The 27,170-nt window shown below is 43.3% G+C and overlaps 3 protein-coding genes across 7 annotated transcripts in view; 1 reads left to right on the forward strand and 2 right to left on the reverse strand.

Annotated features, from left to right (window-relative positions):
• triap1 (TP53 regulated inhibitor of apoptosis 1) lies at window positions 1-2,197 on the forward strand. The gene has a single exon (XM_079514724.1). The coding sequence runs from the start codon at window positions 253-255 to the stop codon at window positions 484-486; it is 234 nt and encodes a 77-aa protein (XP_079370850.1). The 5' UTR covers window positions 1-252; the 3' UTR covers window positions 487-2,197.
• A 2,868-nt stretch (window positions 2,198-5,065) lies between these two features.
• Window positions 5,066-18,461, reverse strand: il15l (interleukin 15, like). Of its 5 annotated transcripts, XM_079514726.1 has the most exons (5): window positions 18,406-18,461; window positions 17,307-17,524; window positions 9,087-9,143; window positions 7,565-7,729; window positions 5,066-5,288 (listed from the first exon to the last, which is right to left on the reverse strand). In XM_079514726.1, the coding sequence occupies exons 2-5, from the start codon at window positions 17,475-17,477 to the stop codon at window positions 5,160-5,162; spliced, it is 522 nt and encodes a 173-aa protein (XP_079370852.1). In that variant the 5' UTR covers window positions 17,478-17,524; window positions 18,406-18,461; the 3' UTR covers window positions 5,066-5,159. The 5 variants fall into 5 exon arrangements, with proteins under 5 accessions (XP_079370852.1, XP_079370853.1, XP_079370851.1 ...); XM_079514727.1 differs by lacking the exon at window positions 18,406-18,461 and having other exon boundaries at window positions 7,565-7,726; window positions 17,307-17,548; XM_079514725.1 differs by lacking the exon at window positions 18,406-18,461 and having other exon boundaries at window positions 17,307-17,548.
• A 4,637-nt stretch (window positions 18,462-23,098) lies between these two features.
• LOC306932137 (uncharacterized protein) overlaps window positions 23,099-27,170 on the reverse strand; it is a gene marked incomplete at its 5' end in the record, with an annotated part of 59,066 nt that continues 54,994 nt past the window's right edge. Inside the window, 3 exons of the mRNA XM_079513839.1 lie at window positions 23,099-24,321; window positions 24,576-24,790; window positions 25,129-27,126. Of these exons, the coding sequence (XP_079369965.1) occupies window positions 23,702-24,321; window positions 24,576-24,790; window positions 25,129-27,126 (2,833 nt within the window). The remainder of the gene's footprint in view (window positions 24,322-24,575; window positions 24,791-25,128; window positions 27,127-27,170) is intronic.

Raw genomic sequence — 27,170 nt, forward strand, 5'->3', positions numbered from 1 at the left:
GTGAAGTATTGTGGGTTTATAGATCTGCTATTTTCGACAACGTCGACACTATCATTTGTATGTACTGGTAAGGAAGATAAACAGTCATAATACCGTGTCACGCGGAGGACGTGGTAATTAAACAGTATTTAAACGTCATATTCTCTGTTTTTGGAACATTTTCCTTGTCTATACGACATTTTCTTTTGTTTGGGGGATATCTCCGTTGTTTAAACAACATTTGTTGTTTCGGGGGACATTTTTGTTTCCGTGATGAACAGCGTGGGAGAGGGCTGCACCGAGCTGAAGCGGGAGTACGACCAGTGCTTCAACCGCTGGTTCGCCGAGAAGTTCCTGAAGGGGGACCGCGGGGGGGACCCGTGCACCGACACCTTCAAGAAATACCAGCACTGCGTGCGGCAGGCCATCAAGGACAAGGACATCCCCGTGGACGGCGTGGACTTCATGGGGCCCAACAGGGACGAAGGTGACAAGCCGCAGAGCTGAGGACATGATGACGATGCAACCTCTGACAAAAAACATAATGAGCCTGCCCCGATGCTTATCCGAATGGAGGGCATCATTAACCACCACAATATAACAATCAACAGAAGAAGTGGGGACAGGCTATCTCTGACTGAAATCCTCATGCGGTTATATTTTTGTATCCTTGCGGAATATTTTGGGAAATGTAGGTGAAATGTAAAAAAACCCAAATGAAGACATTTTAATTTATTTGGCTATAAACCTAGCTTCCCTGTTCAAGGGGGAGGGAGCGTTCACTGAATATAGCTGATCTACAAAGTCACAATGTGTCGCAGCATGACAGCTGACTGCTGAGCAGCTGCCTTGTAGATTGTTTATTTATTTTCAGTAAAACCATTTGGTGTAGAGGGAAATACTAGATAATCTAGTATAGAGCCCTGCGGCACCATGGACAACATGTAATTTGCTGCTTTTTTAGTTTGATTCGAATGATGGGGCTAAATATGTATTATGTATAAATATGTATATTTAGCCACATGTTCGAATGCCCCCACCCCCTGAAAAAAAAATCGCTAGAATCGCTAAAATGAAAGAAAGCAGCAAATGAGAAAATGTTTAACTTTCACAACCTAAAACATGAACCTTGGTTGTCCTTTAAGTGGTTACATTTAGACTTGCCAATATTTGTTTACCCGTATTAATTTTAAGCCAATTGATTGCCACTGCTGTTGTGTCCTGACTCACCTATCAGTGGGTTCTCCTCAACATTCCCTGCTGACAAGCACTGCTCCAGCCTGCAGGAGTCAAATATCACCCTCGGACCCTCCCCGCCCGCCTGGCTTCCCTCCCCTGAACACGGCCAATAGTGTTCACATAGATGCTCATCCAAAACTGAAGGCACCTTAACTTTTATCTGATAATGGCATTGGTCTTGTTGGGGAGTTCTTTTCTATATCAGACGTGGATATAAATAATTGATGGAGAGGTGACTGTCAGCCAGTAAAGCATGGGCCAGGAGTACTGTTGTTGTGGATCTCTCAGGGGCCCCTTCAGAGCCTGTCGAGGGCCTTTTGAGAGCTTCAGGGGCCCCATTTCAAACAAACATTTAGGAATCCATCGGACCTTGCCCAATAGACGCTGCATTAAGGAATGCCTACTGTCTGCCTCTGACAACTTTTCATCTATAGCAGTGGTTCTTAATGTGGTGCCCGGCGACCCCTAGGTCCAGTTGACCTTTTTGGGGTTTCCAGGGGTCTGTGGTCAAATGCATATCAAACTGGGGGTCCTTGAAATTAAAAAGGGAACCACTGATCTATAGAGATGCAGTTTTTAACACTGTAAATGATGTTTGCATAAGATGCTGAGCATTGGCAGACATTATTGAAGTTGCAAACAGCATGTGTGAAAGGATTGTTTGTCTGTCTTTGTAATAAAATGTATTTAGACTGTCCTGCAAAAGGCACTGAAAATGCAGCTATACTATGCCCACCTAGAGGTTGCCTTTGTTAGGAAGGGGATTTGTGCCCCTTGTTGTCCTGGAAGAATTCAGCTGGAGGTGATGCTTGCAACTGTAGCAAAGCTGTGAGCAGAGCTGCACACATTTTGTTTACAGTGAAACTTGGATTTATTTAATCTAGACTTTTGCAATGTGACGGTGTGATCTACTCCATGGATCGCTGGTTATAAAGGCAAGATTATGTGACTACATAAACTGTTCTGATTGCTTCTTTGATGTTTTTTTCAGTTGATTCTTTATTTTTAGTTGAGTGGGAAATCCATCTGTGGTGGAATTTATAGTAATTAAGTGAAAGTAACACCACATTGTAGAGCATTTTTGGTAACGACAATAAAAGCTCCGGAAATATTAGGATTGTAATGAAACTGTACTCATTACAATCTGCAGTGTGTAACCATTTGTTACACATTGCAGATCACAACTGGACTATAGAGTTTAAACAAAACATCACAGCACTTAACTGGAGTAAGTGTAATAATTAGTTACTTTCCACCACTGCTTTTGATCGTGACCATATTGTGGTGACTAACCTCATAGAATATCTTCATCATTCAATGCTGTAATTCACTATAATCCCCGAATTATAAAACAGGACACTCATTTATGAGATGTAGGAGACAAAAGATGGGATATGGTGATACAAGGTTTCTGCCCAACATGACTATATGGATGGAGCAGTGAAACATGGGATTCACGGGGAAACGATGTGGCTCCATTGTGGAGCTCACACTCGTGATATCACTTTGTGATATCAGTCATCTATGATGTATGTCTCCATATTTATTATGAATTATTTACCTTATGAAAGAATTACACCTGTGTGAAGTGAGGGGCGCTCTTATCATCGCACATCATCATCTCATTCCGGCCAATCAGAATTTGCGTAATCACATTCGTCTTCAATGTTTGTGTCAAGCAAATTGTCCAGTAACTTCACACAATTGTGATTTTTAAATATAAAATGTTAATAAATGATACTTATGTGGCCTGTTGGCAGTGTACACCGGACATTTGGTTTTTGGTGCTGCTTTCTCTATTGTAGCTCTGAACACAGACAGACCCTCTATGCTAATACAGTGTTTCTCAGTGGGTTGGGAGTCTCGGGACCCATCGGTTGGTCACAAGGCCATGTTTCCTGAATTCTATATAGTATTTCAAAATATTTTCAAAAATGTAAAATATATATCACAATTAAAAATGATTTACAAAATAACTCATTATTCAAAATAATTTCATAAAGACTTTCTCCACGATGGATCCACATCAAACCCACATGCACACGTGTCTGACACATGTTGTCAAGGACTACAACCTTGCTTCAACTAATGAAAAACAAACATGAGCCATCCATCATACATTGCAGTGATGAATACAGTCCACTAGAGGGCATCATTACACAGGATAAATGCCTGATAATGGTCCATAGAGAACACCCAACAAAACATAAATTATTGTTTGTTCTGCTTGTGTTGTCCTTAAGTTATAAGTCTACTCTTTCCATCAAAAGTAGAAGCAGAATTCACACTGTTCGTGACACTGATACCAGTCTGTTTGTAAACACACTGACACATTTTTGAGTGGTGTAAACCACTCCTACGACTGGCTTTGTTAGTTTACGTGTCTGTCTGTCTGTCTGTTCGTACCAAAAAATGAGCATGGTTGCTACGGTCACCCAGTTCACCCGGGTGTGATTTCATTACGTCAGACATTACGTCAGACCACAGCTGATCAGGCTATATAATACCTTACACCACTCAGTTCACACGGGTGTGATTTTTGTATTATTGTTGCACAAATCACATTCATGTGATTTGTACATGAACACAGCTGTTAATTCTACTGCTTCTCGAAGGGGGGTTGGTCTGAGGACCCCCTGGCATCCTTGAGGGGGTTCCAGGGGGTCTCCAGAAAAAAAAGAAATCACACTCATGTGAAGTGAGGAGCGCTTATCATACATCACATTCTGTGCTCTCAGCCAATCAGCTGTACACACAGCGCCCCTCAAAAATAGGAACAATTTAATTTAAAGCGGCACTGTCACTTTTTAATTCATGAAATGTGATTTTGTCCAAGTATGTTAATACAATATACCGGTAACTTATACAATTTCGTCTCCGTGCTCTTCTATTGAGACATTCGTGTCAAAGGTCATGGTCAAGGATCTGACACCAATTTCGACCAAGACCAAATTTATCCCCTGAGCAAGCAGCAGGCTAGGGTTAACCTGCTACCCTATCAGTTCAATGGTAAAAATGTCAGCACTTGCACAGGAAACCGGGTTCAAATCCGGGGTAGAAGAGGAAAGTTACATAGTGCAGCTTTAACTAGTATTCAGTGCATGGGAAAAGTAACTAAGTACATTTACTCAAGTAGTGTACTTAAGTACAATTTCAAGATGCGTTTATATTGTTTAAGTATTTCAGGGGTCATCGCCCTGCTGGCTTGTGGTGGACATTTGTGTCAAAATTCCATTTTTGCCATGGACAAATAAGCGGACAATAATATTACCAGAAATACATAAATAGCTAGCCCTGATTGACTATAACAGGTCTGTAACTCTGAGAGGACCAATGGGTCCATTTGAGTCCACTAGTACTAGTTGGACTCCTAATGTGTCATACATATATTCTGAAGAAAAGCTGGAGACTTAATTGAAATTCAGTATAGGTAGCCTATACTGAATTTATAATGATCAAAAATCAAAAATTTGCCATGGACAAGTCCAAGTCTTTGCCACTTCTTGATACAAATGTACCTCTGAGATGTACCTGCTTATGTATGCTGACGCTGTGTGTAGATATTTCATATTTTGTTTAAATGTCTGATACTATTTTTCCATCTGCTTATTTTTTGTCAAAACATATCTTTATGGTGTTTATGTTATACAATATCAACATTTATATGAAATACAATATTATGACACATATTTACATCATGCAATGTATCATGAAATATCTTTACATTATGGAATATTATATTTTGGAACATTGTTACTACATACATACTAACATCTATGCATTATTAAATAAATCATTATGAAATGTCACTTTACAAAATATCTTTACATTATGAAATATCTTGGTAGACAAAGATCCAGGGGCCACCCGAGTGTTCAGGGGCCACACGGAGGGACCAAGTCATCTGTGTGTCCATGTCCCCCTTAGGGGCCCGGTTAAGTTCAGCGACGGCATTTCTGGGAGTTGATGCTGTACAAAACGTCCAGCAGGGCATCGAGGAACATCTCTGCTGATCTCTTCACGTAGAACTCACACTGTGGACACCCTGCTTCTACAGTCTGAGAGAGAGACTGAGAGACAGAGAGAGAGAGAGAGAGAGAGAGAGAGAGTCACTACACTACCTCTTGTCAATCTCTCAAAAAGCCATTTACAGAATAGAAACAATCATCTGGGGGCACGGTGGCACAGTTGGTAGTGCTGTCGCCTCACAGCTAGAAGGTCCTGGGTTCGATTCCAGCTCGGGACGCTGTGGGTGCTGGCGGTGTGTTTCCTCCTCCGCGTCATCAGTGCCCATACCCAAGGCGGGGTTGGCAAAAGGGCCTTTCTGTGTGGAGTTTGCATGATCTCCCCGTGTCCCCTAGGGGAGGTACCCTCACAAAAAACATGCAGTAATCCTGGTCTCTAAACTGCCTCCCCCTGGCCAGGGGCGCCTGATGGAGGGGAAAGGAACTGGTTGGAATAACGTGTTCCTTCCACGCGCTATGTCCAACCAGGGAAACTCCCCCCTGTCAGGTGTAAAGGAGCAACTTGGACAGTATGAGTTCAAATCCATTGCTCTCCCCATGTCCCCCATATATGGGGACTAGGTTGGCGGAGTGTGTGTAGGATCACATTAGATAATTGACACAGGGGTGAAAAATGCGTTACAAAATCGTGGGATAAAAACTATTAAAAAAAAGAAAAGAAACAATAATCTTCAAATCACAAATAAATACAACGTACATGAATCCATTAAAAAAAACCACATCCAGTTAATCATCACCCAGATCAAGACACCCAGATCACATTGAACTGATCAACACCCCCTTCACAAATCAATCTGTCACGTCTGCCACACCTACCCGGTCTTCCTCCCCTTCTTTCTAACCTATCCTCTAATTATAGGAGTGAGACAGAGGTGCAGGAGAGGAGGCGGAGGCAACCAATCAGCACAACTATAAAGTCAGGTTCAACCCTTCACGCCCTGCCAGATCATCCGTCTCTGTTGGACCTATGACCTTGAACCACTCTGGAACTGGACGCTTGCCTGCCTCAACTGCCTCTGCTCACTCAGCTCCGGCAACTCAGCACCGGCACACCGTCTCAGTGCCGAGTGCCCGCACTGAGCGACCCTACCCTGAAGCTGGGGTTGTCCGGTGTCGGCGGTGTGAATGCGTCACAGCTGTGGTCGTTCGTAAATAAGGCACACTGTGACGTCACTGCCCACCACACTCAACAAACTGACCACATTCCCGGTGCGCATTTCCGAACGCACCCTTAAAGATGGAGTGCCACGATTATTTTCCACCCTAAAACATGATCATCAGGTATTATTATAATATAAGGAGGAAGAACTTTTTCCAAAAGTGTACAGTATTTGTTAAAATCATGCTTTTATGTGGACACCTCCACCAGTTATTAAGTATGCCTGGTTTGCCTGGTGGGTGGTGTTGGGTGGTGATCCACCTGAACTGAAGCCGCACCCACAGCTGTAGTTGTATGATAAAGGGGAGGGGTTAGGGGAGGGGCTGATAATGTGATGTCACTATATTACTGTTTATTTCATTGGCCCGTTTGACTGTCAAGGTTTCAGCCTCCAGGAAGAAACACAAAGTTATTACACCATTGCTAATGAAGTACTGTCACCTCATAGACACATGAAAAACTGGAAAAATACAAAAATTGTGGCACTCCATCTTTAAAGAAGTCTATAGCCTGTCTGAGCTGTAGTGGGAGTTTATGCCAGGCTGTTGGCCCATAAGCAGAAAGCTCCCTCACCATATTTTTTAGTAGCCACCTTTTTAGGGAGTTCGAGTAGGCCAGCAGTGGAGGACCTGGGGGGGCGGTTAGGGACATATCTATAGTCCTGGAGATGTTTTTGAGTCCAAATCTTACTATCAGCTTGTAGATCAGCTATTTTCAATTCGAGTAAGTTAGTATAAGTTATAAGTTGTAATAGTAAAAGTTAATTATACGTATGGTTTTTGGTTCATGTATGTTTCGTATTAATAATCTAAGTAACTAGTGACAAAATGTACAATATAAGTTCTGCAGGTATACTGAAAATTGGACATCACATACTCAAGTAATAAAGTAAAAAACAAAAGAAATTTGTGTAAACTTGAAACTAACTAAAGCACTTGGTTACTTTCCACCACAACTGTGTGTGTGTGTGTGTGTGTGTGTGTGTGTGTGTGTGTGTGTGTGTGTGTGTGTGTGTGTGTGTGTGTGTGTGTGTGTGTGTGTGTGTGTGTGAGAGAGCGAGTGCGTGCGTGCGTGCGTGCGTGCGTGCGTGCGTGCGTGCGTGTGCGTGCGTGCGTGCGTGCGTGCGTGTGCACGTGCGTGCATCCAATCATCCCTCCCTCACCTCATTGACCATCTTCTCTAGAATGGCTAGGTTCCTGGCCAAGCGATAGTGAGTGGTTCGGTGGGGAGCTCTGGGTACGGGTGGTGATGTGTAGCTGGTCCATTCCCATCTGAGTACTTTAGCTTCTGCAGCAAAGCAGCTGATTGTGGAGCTGGGACATTTCTGCTGGAGAAAACATAATAGTCATAGCATTAATATGATTGCTGTCAGGCAGAAACTTTCCGTATTTCAACCTTTAATTTATTTTATTGCAATTCAATTAAATGTTATTTTAGTGCCAAATCACAAGAAGTTGCCTCAAGACACTTTACATAGCAGGTGTGGTCATTTTAAACTATAGATTTAAAAAATATTGTATTATTGGATAAAGACACATCACCTTCCCTGCCTAAGTTAATGGATCATGTTACAATTTCCCTTTCCCTGCTCTATCTCACTCTACCTCTGTCTTCTCTCTTCTCATGGAATACTATAAAACGATGGAGCGACCGTGAAAGAAATCACCCACTGCTTTACACCAGTGTGATGTAGCAAGTAAAATGGATTCTATTTAAATTACATTGTAAAAACTAAAATGCATGCACGCACGCACGCATGCACACGCGCACATACACACACACACACACGCACACGAGCGCACACGCACGCACGCACGCACACACACACACACACACACACACACACACACACACACACACACACACTAGTCTGTAAGCTATAATAACCTGGTGGCAGTCATCTGTTTTTATTGGGTAAGTTACTTTTGTTTGTTGTGTGTTATTGAAAAACCTTCTGCTGCCTGCATGTTCTTTCCTAATGAAGTTGGTACCAAAACACATTCTAAGTTTTGGCTCAGAGAGGCTAAGGTCACATTCCCACCTAATACTTCGGTAGACTCGATGCGAATGGGCGGAGAAGTTGGGATTCTTGCATATTTAATTTGCTGCGGTTTGCCTTCACACTGTCATCCGCAGCAATTGGAAACGCAGCAGGGGGGACCTTTGTCAATGTGTTCCATTCATAAACTAGCCTACACAGTGAAATCTATGGTGATAAAATTATACTCATAACGTGCATGTGTCGTGCCGTCTGGGACTGTACAAAAATAAAAAGAATATGCCTTCTCCGTCTCCAACTGTGTTCAGCTCCTCACCGCCACATTGTTTGCTTCATTTTCCTTTATTTGCTGCGGATTGCATTCCCACCTGCACCGAATCGAAATCAAGTGCGATTGGAAGCGAAGCGAAACCCCCGTTTTTGGTCGAAGTAGAATGCGGTTCTTTAATGCGCATTAGGATTCGAATGAGGCTTCACACCTGCCAAATGAAGCGCAGTTTCGCAGCAGGATTCGTTTTAATCGCAGTAAAGCTTTCTGGTGTGAATGTCACCTAAATCTCATCAAATGGTGGTCAGTGGCTCAAATGCAGAATAAATAATGGACCTTATCCTTGATGAAAATGGCTGAAAACCACTCGTGTAGAAAACATAAAGTGACAAATGACAATATGTTGTAAACACATACGTGATAGTTGAGCAGCGTAGGGGTGTAAAGTGTGGAGTCAAACTCGTACGTCTGACTCTGATGAGAAAGACACACACACACACACGCACGCACGCACGCACGCACGCACGCACACACACACACACACAGTTTAGTTTTTTAAGAGTAATAATAATAATACAAAGGGAGGGGCGCTCTTATCATCTTACAACATCGAGGAGGGAATTCGGTGTAGCTTGGAGCAGCTATAAATGTTGCTATGATTAGGTGATGTAATGATGATGTAAAACAAACAGTGTCAAAACAAACTAAATTCTAAATTAATTTCGCTCCTATGCCACCAAAATGTGGAACACCCTACCAACAGTCATTACGACATGCACATCCCTTGACTCCTTCAAAACCGCTCTCAAAGGGCACCTACGGATGGTTGCAATTTGAAACTGGCCCCCGTAAAATCTGAACCCCCTTTTTCCCCTTACTGTATATGTTTTTTTGCCCCTTTTATGATGATTTCCTGTTTTTGGCTATATAGAAGTGTATATTTGTATACATCTCTAAATGTTTGATGAGGTCTGGCAATATATGGAGCGTGTCTTGAGTGTACATGGTTTGAGGAGGTCAGATCAACATATGGAATGTCAGAACAGGTCAGCTCCATATATGGCGATCTAAGGGTGGCAGCGGAGGCAGTGTCTTGAGGGTACATGGTTTGATGAGGGCCAGGTAGGGCCTGGCCTTAACTTTCGGGCCTGTTGAGAACTCTACTAATAACTTTGGGGCGGGCCCATCTAGAGTTTGAATGGACAGGTATCAGTCAAAAGGGAGACATCAAAGAGGAAGGACAGGTGGGGGAAGGAACAACATATGGAATGTCTGAACAGGTCAGCTCCATATATGGAGATATAAGGGTTTGAGGTCAGATGTAGAGTTACTGGCCGGCTCCATGAATCTAGGTGATGATCCAGTCTTCTCCATGTATGGCTATCCAGGGTTTGATGAGGTCAGTGTCCTGATCTTCATATATGGAGACGGCCATATATGGTGGTATGACGTGTCACGAGGCGTGATGTCACGATGCGTAACCATGTGACGGTGTGACACAACGCACTGACTGACTGACAGGAAATGCAGGTTTTCATAGTAAACGCAACATACGGTCACAATAATATTTTGAGAGAGGACTTGGGGTGTCCTGTTTGGTCCAGGGACAAATCCTTAAAGGAGCATTCAGTGATTTGGGTGATTTGGAAAACCACCCAGTCCGCCCCGGTAACAAAATGTGCACATGCACGCTCTACAGTGGGGGGAAGTGCAACAGGCCAACAGCATGTGCACTAAGGCCCGCTCCCAGTCGATCATGATTGGAGGAAGGCCCCTCTCATCCTGATTGGATGAAGGCTTTGCCACCCACCACCAAAACTGAAACTAGGGTTTTTTGACCCCAGGGGCTCACTGGGGACAGGGAGGAACTCCTTATTTGGTCAGCACACTCTATAGTAGGTAGGATTATCCAGAAAAAAAGGAAAAATAAGTGATATTTGAATTAAGTAAAATCACTGAATATACCTTTAAATAGTTGATGCATTCAAATGTGGCTGTATACAACTTTGTCGATCTCATGAATGTAGCCTGTGATAGTGTGAGTGAGTAACAAGGAAGAAACAAGAATGACACGCGTACCATTAACTGCCAGGTGAAACAAGCGCTCTCCGTTGTGCATCTGTCATTATTTTTTTAACGTGTAGCCTATGTTTCTGTGACAACGTCGTGACCATTGTTTGCGTTCGTTTCCGACATGCTTTTGTTGGTTCAATCACTGTGTTTTGTTCTGTAGCTGCAGTTAGCTCATAACATTAGCCACACAGAGTTATACTGCGGCGTTGCAGAGTCTAGGTTAACACTTCCACATTCAGCCGTTCAGGGCTTAGGAGGCACTCCCATTGGCTTAGGCGGCGTTTCAGAGTATGGGTTCAGACTCGGGGCAGCCTATCATGACTAGGTCCTCAAAGCCAACCTGAGCGAAAATAGGCCCGTCTTCACCTGACAAAAAACCCTAATCTTAAATTCTTAACCCATGGAATGGTGCATGAACCCCCACCACTATTGTGTCAGGTGGGTCTATGATGGACCCACCAGATACAATAGTTTCCTCCACTGGTTTTAAGTCTGAACAGCTGAGCATAATTAATAGATCCCGGAATTGAAAATGAGGGCAAAAATAGAGCCAAGTTCCAGGTACTATAAAACTCCTTTACGGATGTTTTTGAGGTGAGAAAAATAATAACATTTATATTTCTGAAGAACTGTGAACTGGGACTTTGCATTACTCAGCCTATTATTTTACATTAAACTTGCGATAGAGCACCGAAGTCCTGACGTCACTGCCCTCTACTACCAGTAGAGGGCAGTGAGCGCCATGGTTCATGTATGTTTTTATAAGCATTGTACTCTCCATAGGGGGATTTTAGATCGCATCATATAAGAACTGTGTTTGAAAAATAAACCGATCACCCGGGCCTTTTCACTCATATGGATATGAAGCATCGACTGAAGGTGGAAATGTACAAATATACCCAAAGAGTAACAAAATAAGCGTTAGAAACGAGCCAAACAACCCAGAGACTACATTTCCGGGTAGGCTGCTTCTGCCCGCAGCCCGTCGCACAACAGAAACTGAACGTTAATTACGTTTATTTTTTTATTTATTTTATTGATATATAATGTATCATGGTTAGTACGAGTCGAGTCACCACCAGCTGAGCTTACGTCAACGAGGAATCTCAGGAACGCAATATGTTGACAGCTGGGTGTGACGTATATGCTCAGCGACATTGCATTCATATGTAGTTTCAAGGCTTTTGCGGTCACATTAATTCCATTTTCTCTAGAAACTGGCTGTATCAAATATGAATGGACATCATTAACGATGCACAGCCACTCGCCTGACAGAAACGCCGAGGTGGTCGGTTTATTTTTCAAACACAGTTCTTATATGAAGCGACCCAAAATCGCCGTTTGGGGATCTCAATGCAAATAAACAAATACATGAACCTGGAGATTGACGACCTCTACTGAAAGTGACGTCAGACTTCGGAGCTCTATAGAGTGAGTATTTTAATAACATATTTTAATTTCTAATTTTAGTTATAGGGCAATTATAATGTATTAATTAAGGCATATAAGGCTTATTAGCCAGGGATCCTTTTAAGCCAGCACCGATCGAAAGGTGACTTGATGAGGGTCGCAACCAGTTTCGTGGATGCGCATGCATGTGTTCACTTACACAGGTAATTACTTCACATTACAGTATATCACTTTACAAATTATTTTATAGAAGAATAGCTACTTTGATTATTGACTTTAATTATTGTTAGTGTAATCCATGTCATGAGTAAAGCAATTGTGAATGAAAGGATACTTCGTGCTGGTAATCCATTCAAATACCTCATATTATTTTTTTGAAAATGTTTTGCATGGTGTACTGTAAATGGAATACAGGGAGGTTCTGAATAATGTGGGCCAAGTCAAATATTTGTGTTCAGTGTCCTAGAACAAAATCAATCAAGTCCAGGACCAAGACAGTTTTTGTGCGCTGTCATTACGTGACCAGAACCACCTATATACCACCTAGATATAGTCATCTTCCAGGGCTTCCCAAATGTTTTCAACCCCTTCTTTGTTCCCCCACCTGTACATATTTTTTGGTATTTTTACCTTTTATGATGATTTGATTTTTGTTATTATTTTGCATGTCATGATTATGAATTGAATACCCATGACCTGAACGGAAACAAGACCGCACAGACTTTTTTCGGTGATCCCATTGGACGTGTGTTTGAAAATTGACTGTACCCTGTACTGATTTCTGTTTGACTGTACCCTGGTTTGGTTCCATTTGTACACTCTCAGAGTTAAATTAACATAGATTGTACAGTATAAATTGGGGTCTCACAGATATAAATGCCATTAAATGGCAAAATGTCAAAGTGGGGGTCCTTGAAATGAAAATCACTTCTATAGCTGTAAAAATATTCTCTTGTACATCCAGTGCAGGTGTGATTATTAGCACAGGTGCACCGTGCTCTTGATTTAATTCAGTTCAGAACAAGGACAGGACAGGAGAACATGGCAGCAGCAGAGCTGAACATTTCTATTTTATTACTGTCTTACCAGTCGACTACCTGTCAAATGTTTAAGTTGTGTGCGCCCAAAGTAAGTTACCAACATTATTGTTATTTTGTTCTGATTCATGTAAATGGCAAGACTGATGATTAGTATATGATTGGTTTGATTTCTCCTTGTCAATGTGGCAACCATAATGTTAATATACAGAATATGGGTGACGATATAGTTCCCTTATGTTGTATTTGATGATGGTGATAATGTCCTTTCATGAAGCTGATATACTTAAGTGATTATTTGTGAATAACTGCTGTGTACATGGTGCATATTGTAGTGTAGTTTGCTGTATTGTAAGCAATGCATAGTTGCAGTACTATATATTGTGATCTCTAGAGTGACTGAGCTCTGCTCTCTATCAGTATCTTTCCACTAGTGCCTGAGCTCTGGCTTTTGCCCTGATTACCTCCAATACAAAACAGGTGCTACTCTTGCAATCAACAACTCACAAGAGTTGAACACTCAAATGACCCATCCCCCAGTCCTACTTCTGTTGCAATACCACACTAGAAGCACAGGTGGTGCTAAACACAAAATTAACTGCTTGGGAGCCTCCCAGGCAGTTAATTTTGTGTTTAGCACCAAAATGAGTCCATGGTGTTCTGCCTCCCAGTGGGAGGCAGAACACCATGGACTCATTTTGTAATCATAGCCCGATTTTGGGGCTCTGGCTCTAATAAGTCAAAGGTGCCTTCATGTGCGCTGCCCCTGCAGCTTGCAGACACATCTGTGGTTTATGAGCTTGTGGACCGGCTATTTTCCGTATTTTAACACTGTGAACATTGTGAAAACATTAAATAGGGCTTAAGCATTTCAACATTTTATCTGGCAGAAGTAAATAAAAGGTGGTAAGAGTGACAATGTGTGTCTTTGCCAATAATTAAATATTTGCTGACGCTGCTGTTAGGAGACAAAAATCCCCCAAAGCTTCAAGGGGTGAGTGAGTCATTGATATAGCAATTGATACACTAGGCTGGGAACATGACCAATCTTCCCGTATGAATTTAATTTGCTCTGGCATTGCCTATAACATGCCGAAGATAGCCGGCCTACGAGTTCTCATCGTGTCGCAGCGTGTATAGCCTTTCGTAGTCAGACAACTATTCCACAATCTCAAATCGTTGCTGTCGGGAGGAATTTGAGGAAACGTCCTAACTCTATTTTTGAGGGAGTTTTTCTACTCAGTCTGTGTCTCATAGGATGGCTGTGGGCAGTTCAGAAACCCGTCCACCAGTAACATCATCGTTGGGCAGATTAAAATATATATAAGACTGTGAGAACGATGGCTTCAATTTTCGCATTGCAACTTTTCGGGAAAAGAAAGCCTGCAGTTTCTATTAGCTTGGATTCCACATCGATGATGTCACTGGTGGACGGTTTTCTGAACTGCCCACAGCCCTCCTATGCGACACAGACTGAGTAGGAAAAAAGGGTGCTATTTTATCATGATCATTAGTGAGGACCAATTATAATTATGAAGAGAGGTTGAAAAGTGGTGAAGTGGTCCTTTAATTTCCTGAAAAAATTATATTTTTAATTTCCTGAAAAATGGAGTTTCTTCCCGGCAACTACACCTCCCGAAACCCAAGGCTGGAAGCTATCGTCTGTTCATCACTTCCGTGCACAAAAATATATCTTAAGGTAGGGTAAGTAGCCTACTATATTTTGGTTAAAACAAAAGTTTTTTTGTTAAAAAGGTTAATTCACTATATTCTGATAGTAATCATTGCTATATATATATAGAGTGTTTCTCCAGCTCTTTAATAAACAGAAAATACATTTTCAGGTAGGTGTCTGCAGCTCACTGCTCACAGGTGTCTGATCACTTACAATTCCACTTGTTTAATCTGAATCCTGACTGCGTTCTCTATCCTGTTTGGATAAAATTGGTATCCCGACCTGAAAATGTATTTTCTGTTTAATAAAAAGCTGGAGAGACATGGAGACTCCTGTTACTGAACAGACACTCCATAGCAACGAGTACTATCACAATAGTCAAGAGCTTTTAAACACTTATTTTAACCAAAGGAAATCACTTACCCTAAGTTAAAATATATTTACATAATATATAATAAACAATTTTAGATAAGCTTCAACTGTTACAATTGCACACCCACTTTAGCCTAGGCCTATATTAGTAGCATAATGACTAGTATTACTATCTTGTCTTTTTTTTGTCCAATGTATTTGTATTTAAGTTCATAAAGTTAACTAAGTATTACTAGAAGTATAGTACAGAAGATGCATTTGAATTACATTTGAATTTCAACTTTTCAGGATTCCAATTAAAAAAAAAAAGAACAAGAATTCAGGAATCTAATTCAGAAGTAGCAAAAAGAGCAAGCTCAAAATGTGTCTCAGTGCGACGTGTTTTGAGCTTGTAGATCGGCTATTTGTGTTACTTTTGTGTGACATAGAATGACAACGTAATAAAGTTAAATACAGAGATAAGAGGTTTCTGCCTGACACTATGCAATGTTGCCCTCTGGAGTGAGTGTGGAAATAGTGGCCCTCTCCTGCTCCAGACTGTATGACGGAAGCATTTGCAATTTGGGGGAGGCAACAGTTCGGCTCACTAGATCTGCTATCAGCAAAGAGATTTGATGTAGAGGGAGAAAATTAGGTGGACAAGAATAGTCCCCTGGGGCGTGTGGTTCCCAAACTTTTTCATGTCAAGGACCCCCAAAATTACACTTATTATAGCCTGCAGATCCCCCCCCCCTACATTGTTAAATGTAGCACAGCACAATTAAACAGCACAGTATGGCAAATTGGCAAAACACAATAATCTGGGTCTGTTCATGTGTGGTTCTAAAGGAGGGAGGGAGACAAATAGGAAGCAACACTGCTAGACAGCAGGCAGAGATTTTGAGTTTGTTACAGCACATGTTGCAGAGTTATGTGTTCTCCTTCGTAAGCATTGTCTGTAAGTGGATATATTTATAGTTTGCATTTACATAATTCATAATGTTACTTTTTGTGTTATTTATTGTTTGCTGATGGAATATTTGTGTTTCTGTTTTGTTTAAATTGCAGTTTACTATATACTTTACACACATCAAGAAAATTAAAACTGGAGCTACAGTAGAACGCTACAACCTGACTCCGTGTGGTGTTTAAGGGAGTTTGGCTGGCTGTCAATTAATGGAGACACTGTTAGGAGGACAGCACACCTATTTAATGTTTTCACAATGTTCACAGTGTTAAAATACGGAAAATAGCCGGTCCACAAGCTCATAAACCACAGATGTGTCTGCAAGCTGCAGGGGCAGCGCACACGAAGGATCCTTTGACTTATTGGAGCCAGAGCCCCAAAATTAAAATTAGTCCATGGGCAAAGCCATATACCTATATTAAATTGTTTATAGCGTCAATATAAGTAAATGTATGTATGATAACCCTTCCGTAGGTGTAGCCTTTTCATATCACCTGGCTATAGATGAATAGGATGAAATATTTTAAGAAATAGATATCAGCATGAAACTTCCCTAGTTGATCACTTACATGAAGACAATGATTTATTGTATTACAAGTTCTCTGAAATTGTACATTTAAATATGCAAATTAGGCATTATATAGGAAAATATGCCCACATTTGCATAACTTTCCAGAATCAAAATCGTAAAAAAGCCTTTGTCAACCTTCTTATTTCATTTTGTTTACATTGGAGTCAAATGTTTTAAACGAGGTAATATTCAATATCCATGTATCACTATGGTATTGGTATCACTCCATCTCCACTAATTGTCTGCCTTCTGTGTTCCCACTCTGTGTATACATTTACACACTTGATAAACTGATCATTTGATTTGGTCCTTGTGTGTCATATGGAACAACGCCTCATTAGTTATAGTTTTGACTTGAGGTGTATAAAAAGGTTTATCCACCAAAACGTGTTTTGTTTATGGCAACACAAGGCTTAAGTAAGACATTGTCCCCCTCTCTTATTTATTATTTTAACAAATGGAACCCTGTATATTGCTCAATACAGTAGGCCTATTTGTTTAAAAAATAAATAATAATAATCCAGAATGACACTAAAAAGCAGCCCTACTGTACCTTGACTTTGATTTGCTCCCTGAATTGTCGTGCCAGTTCGGACGTCTCCTCCGTGCCCAGACAGTGCCCCACTGACTGCTGTCCATGCGTCTCTCTGGGCCTGTCCAGGACACACAGGCAGACGGACAGACACAGTAAGATGGCTCCGCTGTGCTGTCGTCCGGTCGGCATGTCACCGCCGTCTCACATCTTGTTCTGTCTGTGCATTTGTATCCGTCCTGGCAGTGGGTTCCAAATTCCAATGTGTTTATTGTTGTTATAATATTTGTGTTATTATCCACGGTCTGCTTACTACGTTGGCATTGGCGTCAGTGGAACGTAACGGTCTTCACGGTGATGAGTAGGCCTAGAGGTTATCGTTAGGTGTTGTCACACTCCGTCTGTCTGTCTGTCTGTCTGTCTGTCAGCCTACCTGTAAAGCCACAACTACAACCAGATAGATACATAAGACTAAATCAGAATTTGCTGTCAAAATTAAAACTGGATCAAGGTCATGTACTTATTTATTGTCATTTGATACTAAAATTAAGACATGTCTAATATTACAACTATAAATCTGTGTCTGTCTGTATTGCACAATCAAAGCAAACATTTAGACTAAGACTACGTTTTTTTTATATATTTAGTCAACTAAAACTAGACTAAGACTAAATCATAATTTAGAAATTGTATAACACTGAACATTATCTGTAGATATCCAAGCCTATTCTACTACTCAATCCTCAGACTTCCATTCCAGAATCCTCAGACTTCCATTCCTTAACAATTACTTTCCTGCCCACCATTAATGCTGTATGTCCAGTCAGCTAGAGGTGCTTTAATGCCGATGGATCAGGAATATCCTGGTTTGTGATTTGCATTATATTCTCATGAATAGCACACCATGTCTGTACCCTATAGGGCTATATCTGTTATTTTTTAAATGGCAATGCAAAAATCTGAAATTACATTTTTGGATTCACTCTACTATGAACCTTTCACTATCTGAACTGTCTATCTTTCTATCTCTATAGCCTATACTTCCACTTTCCTTAAAACGACACATCACTGCCTGTAAACCAGTGGTGTGACAATACTGCTGATTGTAAAATATAAATACCTTGTGCTTGCGGTCTCTGTTCTTCACTCCAGTACCTTATCTGTGCCTGCAGGCTAGGACGCCACACCTCAAAATGTGGGGAAGTGTTCCTCCAATGCCAAAACTGGAACAAAGTATATCTTGTGTTAGGGAGTCTTCGGCTGATGTGTGGGAGTGTGGGAGGATGATGGAGTGGAGGAAAAAAGACAGGTATGTCTCTTTTTTGCATTTGTTACATAAGCAACAGTACTTTCGCAACCCCACAATGTAGTTGTGGGTGGGTTTACTTGAGAAAAGTGCAACAGTAGGCTACTACTTACAGCAAAAGTAACTATGCAGAAAATCCCGTTTCACACACACACACACACACACACACACACACACACACACACACAACCAAGTCTCAGGGACCATATCCTTATTTAGACATGGCATCTACGAGTGAGTCAGTTATTTCTGATTAACGGATGAGTCCTCGCTCTCTCTCCCTGTGTGTGTGTGTGTGTGTGTGTGTGTGTGTGTGTGTGTGTGTGTGTGTGTGTGTGTGTGTGTGTGTGTGTGTGTGTGTGTGTGTGTGTGTGTGTGTGACTGTGTGACTGTGTGACTGTGTGTGTGTGTGTGACTGTGTGTGACTGTGCGTGTGACTGTGTGTGTGTGTGTGTGTGTGTGACTGTGTGACTGTGTGTGTGTGTAACTGGGTCTCTATGTCTGATGTCATACATCTTAGCAGAGCACTGAAGGGCTTTTAAGGTGATTCATTCATAATAAAATAGAAAAATATGCCTGTACACTGTAGATCTGCTCGGTACGACGGTACAAGAGAACACATTTATTATGAAGGAGGCCTCCTTCATAGTGTCTGCCATCAAGCCCACGCACGCACGCACGCACGCACGCACGCACGCACGCACGCACACACACACACACACACACACACACACACACAGTGCAAAACATACTCTCTCTCTCCATGCCTTTGGCCTGGTGGAGACAATAGAAGGATATGGTTTCTGCCTGACATGTGTTAAGGCCACACACAGGTCAGTAATTACTAATTAGAGTCTGAAGCATTGTGTTTAAAGCTGTGAAACACACACATTTTAATTGTCTTTACATTTCATTGTTTGTTCAAACAGGTTTGGCATTAAGTTTCCCTTACTGACAGCTCACCCTCCCCCTCCCCACACGCACGCACGCACGCACGCACGCACGCACGCACGCACGCACCAAATATTATGACACACACTCTATGATCAATAAAAAACAATATTATAAAAATACACACAAACACACACATTATGCCCATAAGATTTTAACCACTTTAAACCTAGTGTCCCTATTTTGGTCATGTGATTATACCCCCCCCCCCCCAATAAAAGAAATCCGCAATGTTTTTATTGTATGTGTTTTTCCACATTTTACCCCAAAATGCATAATTTCTGCAAGATATATAGGCCTATATATATATATATATATATATATATATAGGCCTATATATATATATATATATATATATATATATATATAGGCCTATATATCTTGCAGAAATTATGAATTTCTCTCTCTCTCTCTCTCTCTCTATATATATATATATATATATAGAGAGAGAGAGAGAGATCTTTTCCCCCACACTTTTTCAACATTTTTCTAGCCTGACTGATTCGTTCTGTTGTGCAGATTAGTTCTTTTATTCGAGTCACTTCCTGACATAATTGGTGTTTGGAAATCCAGCTCAAACAGGATGATAGCCAGACTGAGAAGCAAAATATAAATGAATAAAGAAATAAACGCCACCATCTGAACATTTTCAAAACTGATAAAAAAGAAGAAAGAAATAGGAGATATGCAAGTGAGCTGAGGGCAAAATTGGGGCTTAAGCGGTTAAGTCACCTTGAGTTTTAGTGACAAAAACAAACAAACTGTTATTGTGTGTCTTAGAATGTGGCCCTGTACTTATGAACTCATTAGTGGTGGAAAAAGTACTCACATTTTTTATTAAAAGTTTCAATAATGTAGAAATACATTACATTAACATAATAAGTAGAAGTTCAATACAGTAAGTAAATGTACTTACTTTCCACCACTGAATTGTATAGAGGGTGTGCACATGCATAAAATGCAAATCGAGTGGCAAATCAAGTGATTTTGATGTCGTTCAATGCAATCAGAAAGTAGTTTTTTGCCACTCGGTAGGCGTTCCCGCATAACTTCCGGGTATGATGATGATGTCATACGCATATATACCCTCTATATGATGAAGTTTACAATATTGTCGCGTGGGCTACACAAAAAATCTTCACCGAAAATTGCAGATCTACAAGCTCACATGTGTTGCATTGCGATGCATTGTGAGCTTGTGGATCAGCACATTTTTTGGTGAACCTAGAACAGAGAGGCTAGGGTTCAAGTGGTTAAAGGTGTAATCCCAAATCTTCCAAACCCTGGTTTCCCACGTGACATGAGAGATCAAAATTATACCGCTTGGATCATTTCATTTAGCTTACTGACCAATGTTCTCGCCGCCATTTTGCTCTTACATCACACCCAGGGTGGGAAACCACTGACCAATGAAATTACAGAATTGACGATATATTTTTAATAGGGAACAAAAACCATATAGAAGATGGGGAACAACTAGTTGCTATGGAAACCAACCCAATACAGAAGACAGATACGAATGATTGGTCCGAAGTCGAGGAGAACTTAACAGACAAGTCCTGTAGAACACACACACACACACACACGCACACGCACACGCACACGCACGCACGCACGCACGCACGCACGCACGCACGCACGCACGCACACACACACACACACACACACACACACACACACACACACACACACACACACACACACGAAGGCTGAGGACACTGTGCAAAATACAGACATTAATAATAAAGGATATTAGGTTAGTGCCAAAGAGAATAAGAATACTTTCATAAATAAAAAACAATAAAATACAAATAAAACAGAATAAGTTTCAAAGAAGCTGAGAAAAGATACAAATATTATTAATTATTAATTAATTAACGTTATCACCATGCTAATCATCAACCCAGGCTATTACTATTAACTACTAAAACTATAATAATAATAATAATAATAATAAGGGTAATAATAATAATAATAATAATAATACGGGTAATAATAATAATAATAATAATAATAATTATTATTATTATTATTATTATACATGAAGCAACTTTGATTACATACAGCACTGGTTAGACAGTTTGGAAGTTACTGTTGGTTGTTTTAATGACAGTCAACATTGACACACAGGCTGAGGGATGTTCATAATCCCAACCCAAGATACTGGCATAAAGATATGATGATACAAATCATTCTTTGAATAGATATATATTCCATAATCCATGGAGATTCTGCAGAATTATACTGTACATTCCACAGCAAAAGTTCAGACAAGGGATTGTGTGTGTGGTGTGTGTGTGTGTGTGTGTGTGTGTGTGTGTGTGTGTGTGTGTGTGTGTGTGTGTGTGTGTGTGTGTGTGTCCACTGATTTGGCTAGAGAGAGGGTTTGTACATGTGTATTTTTGACTTTATTGTTACATAGTACGTAACAATATGTCATTAACAGTACTGTATGTCATTATTCTCCAAAATATGATCGATGGGTCAATGACTTCATATTAACTAGGCCTGTAAAATATGTCTGTAAAAGAGTTTTATCTTTAACCACATGAACCCTACAGTGCCCCCGTTCTGGGCCTGTTAAAATAGGTAAGGATATGCAATAGGTGATCATTCAATAGGTAAGGATATATGCAATAGGTAATCATTCAGCAAAAACAGACAAACATTCAACAAAAATAGCTGATCTGCAAGCAAGTGGTGAAGGGATTTGGTGAGTTTTGGTTGGGGGGGGGGGGGGGCACTCAAGGAGACGAACAAGTAACCTAGTATTATGGTATTATGTAGTATAGACCCTTGAGGGGTGGCTGAAGTAGGCTATATACAATAGGGTTTAAGTGGTATAAAGACAAAGTCACTGCTAAAGGTAATTGTTTGCATTCACAATATGGAATGAAGCACCAGCCAGGTGTTCAGGCCTCTTTAAGGGATGACATTGTGTGGTTGTCCAGCCCACACACATCCCACCCGACCAAGAGGAGAGTCATACAGTTGTGTAGTTTGGTTGAGACGGCACAGGAGGACTTCCTCACAGTAAACCAGTGGCTCTCAACCTTTTTGAATTTCAAGGACCCCCCAGTTTGATATGCATTGATCAGGTGGTGTCATCAAGTGGCGGTGTGGAACCGACAGTGTGTATGGTCATTGGTCAGGTGTGGAACCGACAGTGTGTATGGTCATTGGTCAGGTGTGGAACCGACAGTGTGTATGGTCATTGGTCAGGTGTGGAACCGACAGTGTGTATGGTCATTGGTCAGGTGTGGAACCGACAGTGTGTATGGTCATTGGTCAGGTGTGGAACCGACAGTGTGTATGGTCATTGGTCAGGTGTGGAACCGACAGTGTGTATGGTCATTGGTCAGGTGTGGAACCGACAGTGCGTATATGGTCATTGGTCACAGTACGGTCAGTTACTGTCCAGAGACTGTTTCCATCCACATAATGGTTATGATGTATTGTTCCTTTCAGGTCCCAGGTAGAGCTTTGTCTCAAACTTCTGCCATCTTTTACAAATTAATCCAATGTATCTCCCTTTGACCAATATTGCACTCTTCTCTCTCTCCTTCAGGCTACATTTCATCCCACTCTTGTTTCTTGAGTTTGACAATTTGAAGTAAAACCTAAACCCAGAACTGTGTTAACGATGGGTTCCCTTATCAGATCTCCCAATGCTTTTCTCCATTGATGCAGAAAATAAGGTCTGTGATTAACATAAGCTTCACAAGAGCGTTTCACACTTTGTTCTAGGACATACGCAATTTACACCCGTTAATATCCATATATTTTGAAGGTGTGCGGTTCAAAAATAGTAAATAAAAAAGTGTTGATGTGTGGATGTTATCTTGCTGAACAAAACGGGTCTTGATTTAAAAAGCCTTAAATTGTTTAATATGGATATTATTTTCTTAAAATTCCCCTGCAAATCGCTGGGTTGCTGTATGCAGCACCTTTCTTTTGTGTCCATCAATGGTCTCCACCTCTCCTTTGGACCCACGTGATTGAGTGTCTTCACTCCCACAGCTCATCTGTATCACTACACAAACTGATCTTCTATACACAAGCTGATCGTCTATATCAGTACACAAGCTGATCGTCTGTACCAATACACTTGATTGTCTGCATTGATCACTACTTTCCTATTCATCCTGCTCGCTCCCTCTCACAGTCTCCTGCAGTTCTGCTGAAAGAGGGTGGGATGAGGAGGAGGAGTAGGGGGAGGAGAGGGAGTTGCGGGGAGGTGCAGCAGTCCATTGACGCTGACCCTCCTCCCTCTGTGACCCTGGCCCTCCGCCCCGCCGCCTCCCCCCGCTCCGCCCTGCAGCGTCTGAGTCAGGCTGACCTGGGCCGTGCTGAACGAGGTGATGCGGCCGCTCCCCGCAATCTGCAGGTTGACCGTGGTGGCGTAGCTCGACCGCTGGGCGGACCCCGCCGCTCTCGATTCGGAGGAGGAGGAGGGCGCCGGAGACGGGGCCGCACTCCGCAGCTGGGCTTGGGGCTCGGGCTGCTGAGGCAGGGGGGGATGCAGCTGGATGTGCGGTTCATACTGACGGTGCTGAGAGTGGTGCTGGGTTTGTGGACCGGGCTGGTGGTGCTGAGGAGGGGAGAATGGAGAATGGAGATGAATGTGCGGTTCGAGCTGACGGTGCTGCGGCGGAAGAGAAACAAGGAGTGTGTGCGGGGAGGCCGGGGGAGGGGCGGGGCTCTGTGCAGGTCGAGCAACGTAGGCACAGATGAGCTGGGTCCGACAGAGGCCCTCCTCTACCTCTGGGTCTGCCCAATCTGTTGGCCAGGAGAGAGAAGCAGGGTTATTATACTTGAATAAATAAAAACAAATAAAATAATAATAATAATGATAATGTTGCCACGTTGTGAGCTTGTAAATGGGCAAACTTACACTAAAACTAAACTTTTCAACAACTAAATCTATGCTAAACTAACAAACCCAATTAAAAAGCAAATCAACTAAAATTGTAAACAAAAAGTCAATACAATACAAAATAAAATAAAAAACAAATTAAAATTGGTATAATAACCTTGGAGGGGATTGGGGGAGGTGATGCTTCTAACAGGGCTGTTGGCTCCTTCATATTTGACCGGGGGCTCTCGGACATCTGGCCAGGGTCCGCTGGTGAAATGCTGCTCGCCGTGGGCAACCTTCCCTGGGCTGAGCCTGCTAGGCGAGAGCGGGGACTGGAGGCCAGACCTGGGGCTCGGAGGCCGGCCCTGGAGGCAGGCTGAGGTGCTGCTTCTGGAGCAAGGGATGTCGCAATCATAACATTTGAGTTGACAATTCATTGTCGTACAAATAATGAAGATTAATGATTTAATGATTTAAAACATTTCATTAAACATAATGAAAATTACAGTACATTTGTGTTGGCCTTTTAGGCCCTTTTAAGCAAAAATTGCACAGCAGAGATATGTCAAATAACTTACAAAATAGCTGATCTACAAGCTCGCATCATCTGTTTTTGCTATTTCTGACGATTATGCAAAAAAGAAATGTGATATATCTAGAATAATTGCGATGTATCTAGAATCATTGTGATTTATCTTAAATAATTGCGATCAGGCGATTCCTCCTACCTGGGACCTGGCAGACCGGACTCCTCCAATGCTCCTCCCCTGATACTGAGGGACCTCTGTCCACCCTCCGACCAGGAGCGCCGCACTGCGCTGGGGTTGCTCCGGGCCGGGCTCGGGGGCCTCTCAGCCAGGCTGGGGGAGAAGGTCAGACTCCTTCCCCATGAACCCTGGGAGGTGATCTCGGAGGAACGAGAGGAGCGCAGGGGGGACCTGGAGCCTGGAGGAGGGGGAGGAGATGGGGAGGAGGCTCTGGAACCTCGCAGAGACACAGGGGCATAGGAATTAGAAGAGGAAGAGGATGTGTGGAAAGAGGAGTGGTTCTCAGGGGGCGAGGCAAAGGAGGCGGGAGGGAAGGGAGAGGAGTTGAGGTGAGGGTTGCGAGGCTGAGGCGCCGCCACGCTATTGGTCCAGGCGTTAACCGATGTGCCGATGAGGGGCGGGGAAAGGAGGGGGGGGCTAAGACAACCCGAGGAGACCCGGGGCATCTCCAAGGTCAGCCCCAACGGATTATGGGTACCGGCACCCACTGGCCCCCGCGCATTCCGGGGGTGAGGAGGTTTGCCAGCCGTGGGGGCGGAGTAATTCCGCTGCAGTGCCGGAGAGAGAGGCGGCGGGGAGCACAGGAGGCCGGCAAATGGGGAGGGGGACGGGCAGGGGGACGGCGACGGGGACTGAACCCGTGAGCTCGGCTCCGACGCCGAGAACGGCCGCGCCACCCGGTTGTGGCATCCGGACCATGGGTCGTGAGAGTGCTGCGTCGAGGTTGTGAACGTACTGTTAGCGCCAGCGCTGCCGTTAGCTAGCGGCGGCTTCCTCGGGCCGACTGACCAACCGCTGTTACCTAGGTTACCGTTAACGCTATTTATGCCATTGTTTGCATTGCCAGCCGCAGCGTAAGCAGCAAGGTTAGCACTGTTGTTGTTGTTGTTGTTGATGCTGGCGAAACTTGACGAGTCAGGGGCGGCAGAGTGAAGGAAGGAGGGAGAGGGCCCGGGGTAGTAGGAGGACCCAGGGCGGGGAGGCTGGTACTGGGGGAGGGGCACCGAGGGGGATGGGGAGCGCTGGGAGCGATAGGGAGTCGGCGACTCCACCGGGAACGGAGACGGACAAGAGGAGCGGAGAGGAGAGGAGGTTGGGGGACACCTGGGCTGCCGGTGTCCGTCACCACCGTTGCCTCCCGGCTCGGCATGGCCTGTGCTCTGAGCGGCTACGCCGGACGTACGCTGGCTGGTCGCCACTTTAGGTGAAGGAGAGCGCAGACGTACGTGGGAGGGTGAATTGGAGGAGGACGATTGGTCGCCTGTCGTCTGGGATGTGCCTTGTTGCTGGGCAGTGGTGCTCTTTTTAGCCATGCTCTGACTGATGGACTGGCTGATACAGGAGGCGGCTAGAGACCTGGTGAACGCAGAGGAGGAGGTGGGAGAAGGAGAGGGAGAGGAGGCGGGGAGGCCGCGAGGATGAGTAGAGGAGAAAGGAAGGGTGGGTGGTGGCGAAGGAGGGGCTGACCTCACCGAGGAGGACCTGGAGGTTTGGAAGGAGGAGCGAGCGAAAGCCGAGGAGGAGGAGGGGGTGGGAGAGGACGGAGGGAGGCTCCTCATGGACGAGCTCCTTCTGCAGGAGGCGGCGGGAGGAGGGGAGAAACAAGGAGGCCCTCTGGACATGGCTGTAGGGGAGGAGGTGAATGCTCGAGGGGATGAGAAGGAGCAGGAGGACGGAGCGGAGGTGGGAGGAGGCGGGGAGGAGCAGGTAGGAGCCGGCATGGAGGCAATGGGGAAGGCTCGAACGGGAGAAGGGGAGCGACGCCTGAGGCTTGGGCGGAAAGCGGAGGGGGGCTGAAGGACGTCTGCTGGCGGGCCTGGGGGGACAGCGGCCGGGGAAGGTCTCTCCACAAGGCTGGGGCTCTCTGGAGACGGTCTGGAGGAGAACCGACCCACTGAGGAGGAGGAACGGGAACCTTGGTGGTAGAATTCTGCTACTCTGTGGTCTGGTTCTGTGGAGCTGAAGGAGAGAGGGAGGAATTAATCACACCTGTTAGTGTCCTT

The sequence above is a fragment of the Electrona antarctica genome, assembly GCF_951216825.1.
Source record: "Electrona antarctica genome assembly, chromosome: 11".
In the NCBI taxonomy this organism is placed as follows: domain Eukaryota; kingdom Metazoa; phylum Chordata; class Actinopteri; order Myctophiformes; family Myctophidae; genus Electrona; species Electrona antarctica.

Bases quoted from the DNA above. Each gene is read 5' to 3' on its own strand.
- triap1 (XM_079514724.1), top strand. From the start codon at position 253: ATGAACAGCGTGGGAGAGGGCTGCACCGAGCTGAAGCGGGAGTACGAC.
- il15l (XM_079514726.1), bottom strand. From the start codon at position 17,477: ATGCCGACCGGACGACAGCACAGCGGAGCCATCTTACTGTGTCTGTCC. The intron at 9,144-17,306 runs GTACAGTAGGGC...CTTTCTCATCAG, and splicing joins GGGAGCAAATCAAAGTCAAG to AGTCAGACGTACGAGTTTGA. The intron at 5,289-7,564 runs GTGAGGGAGGGA...TCTGTCTCTCAG, and splicing joins TAGAGAAGATGGTCAATGAG to TCTCTCTCTCAGACTGTAGA.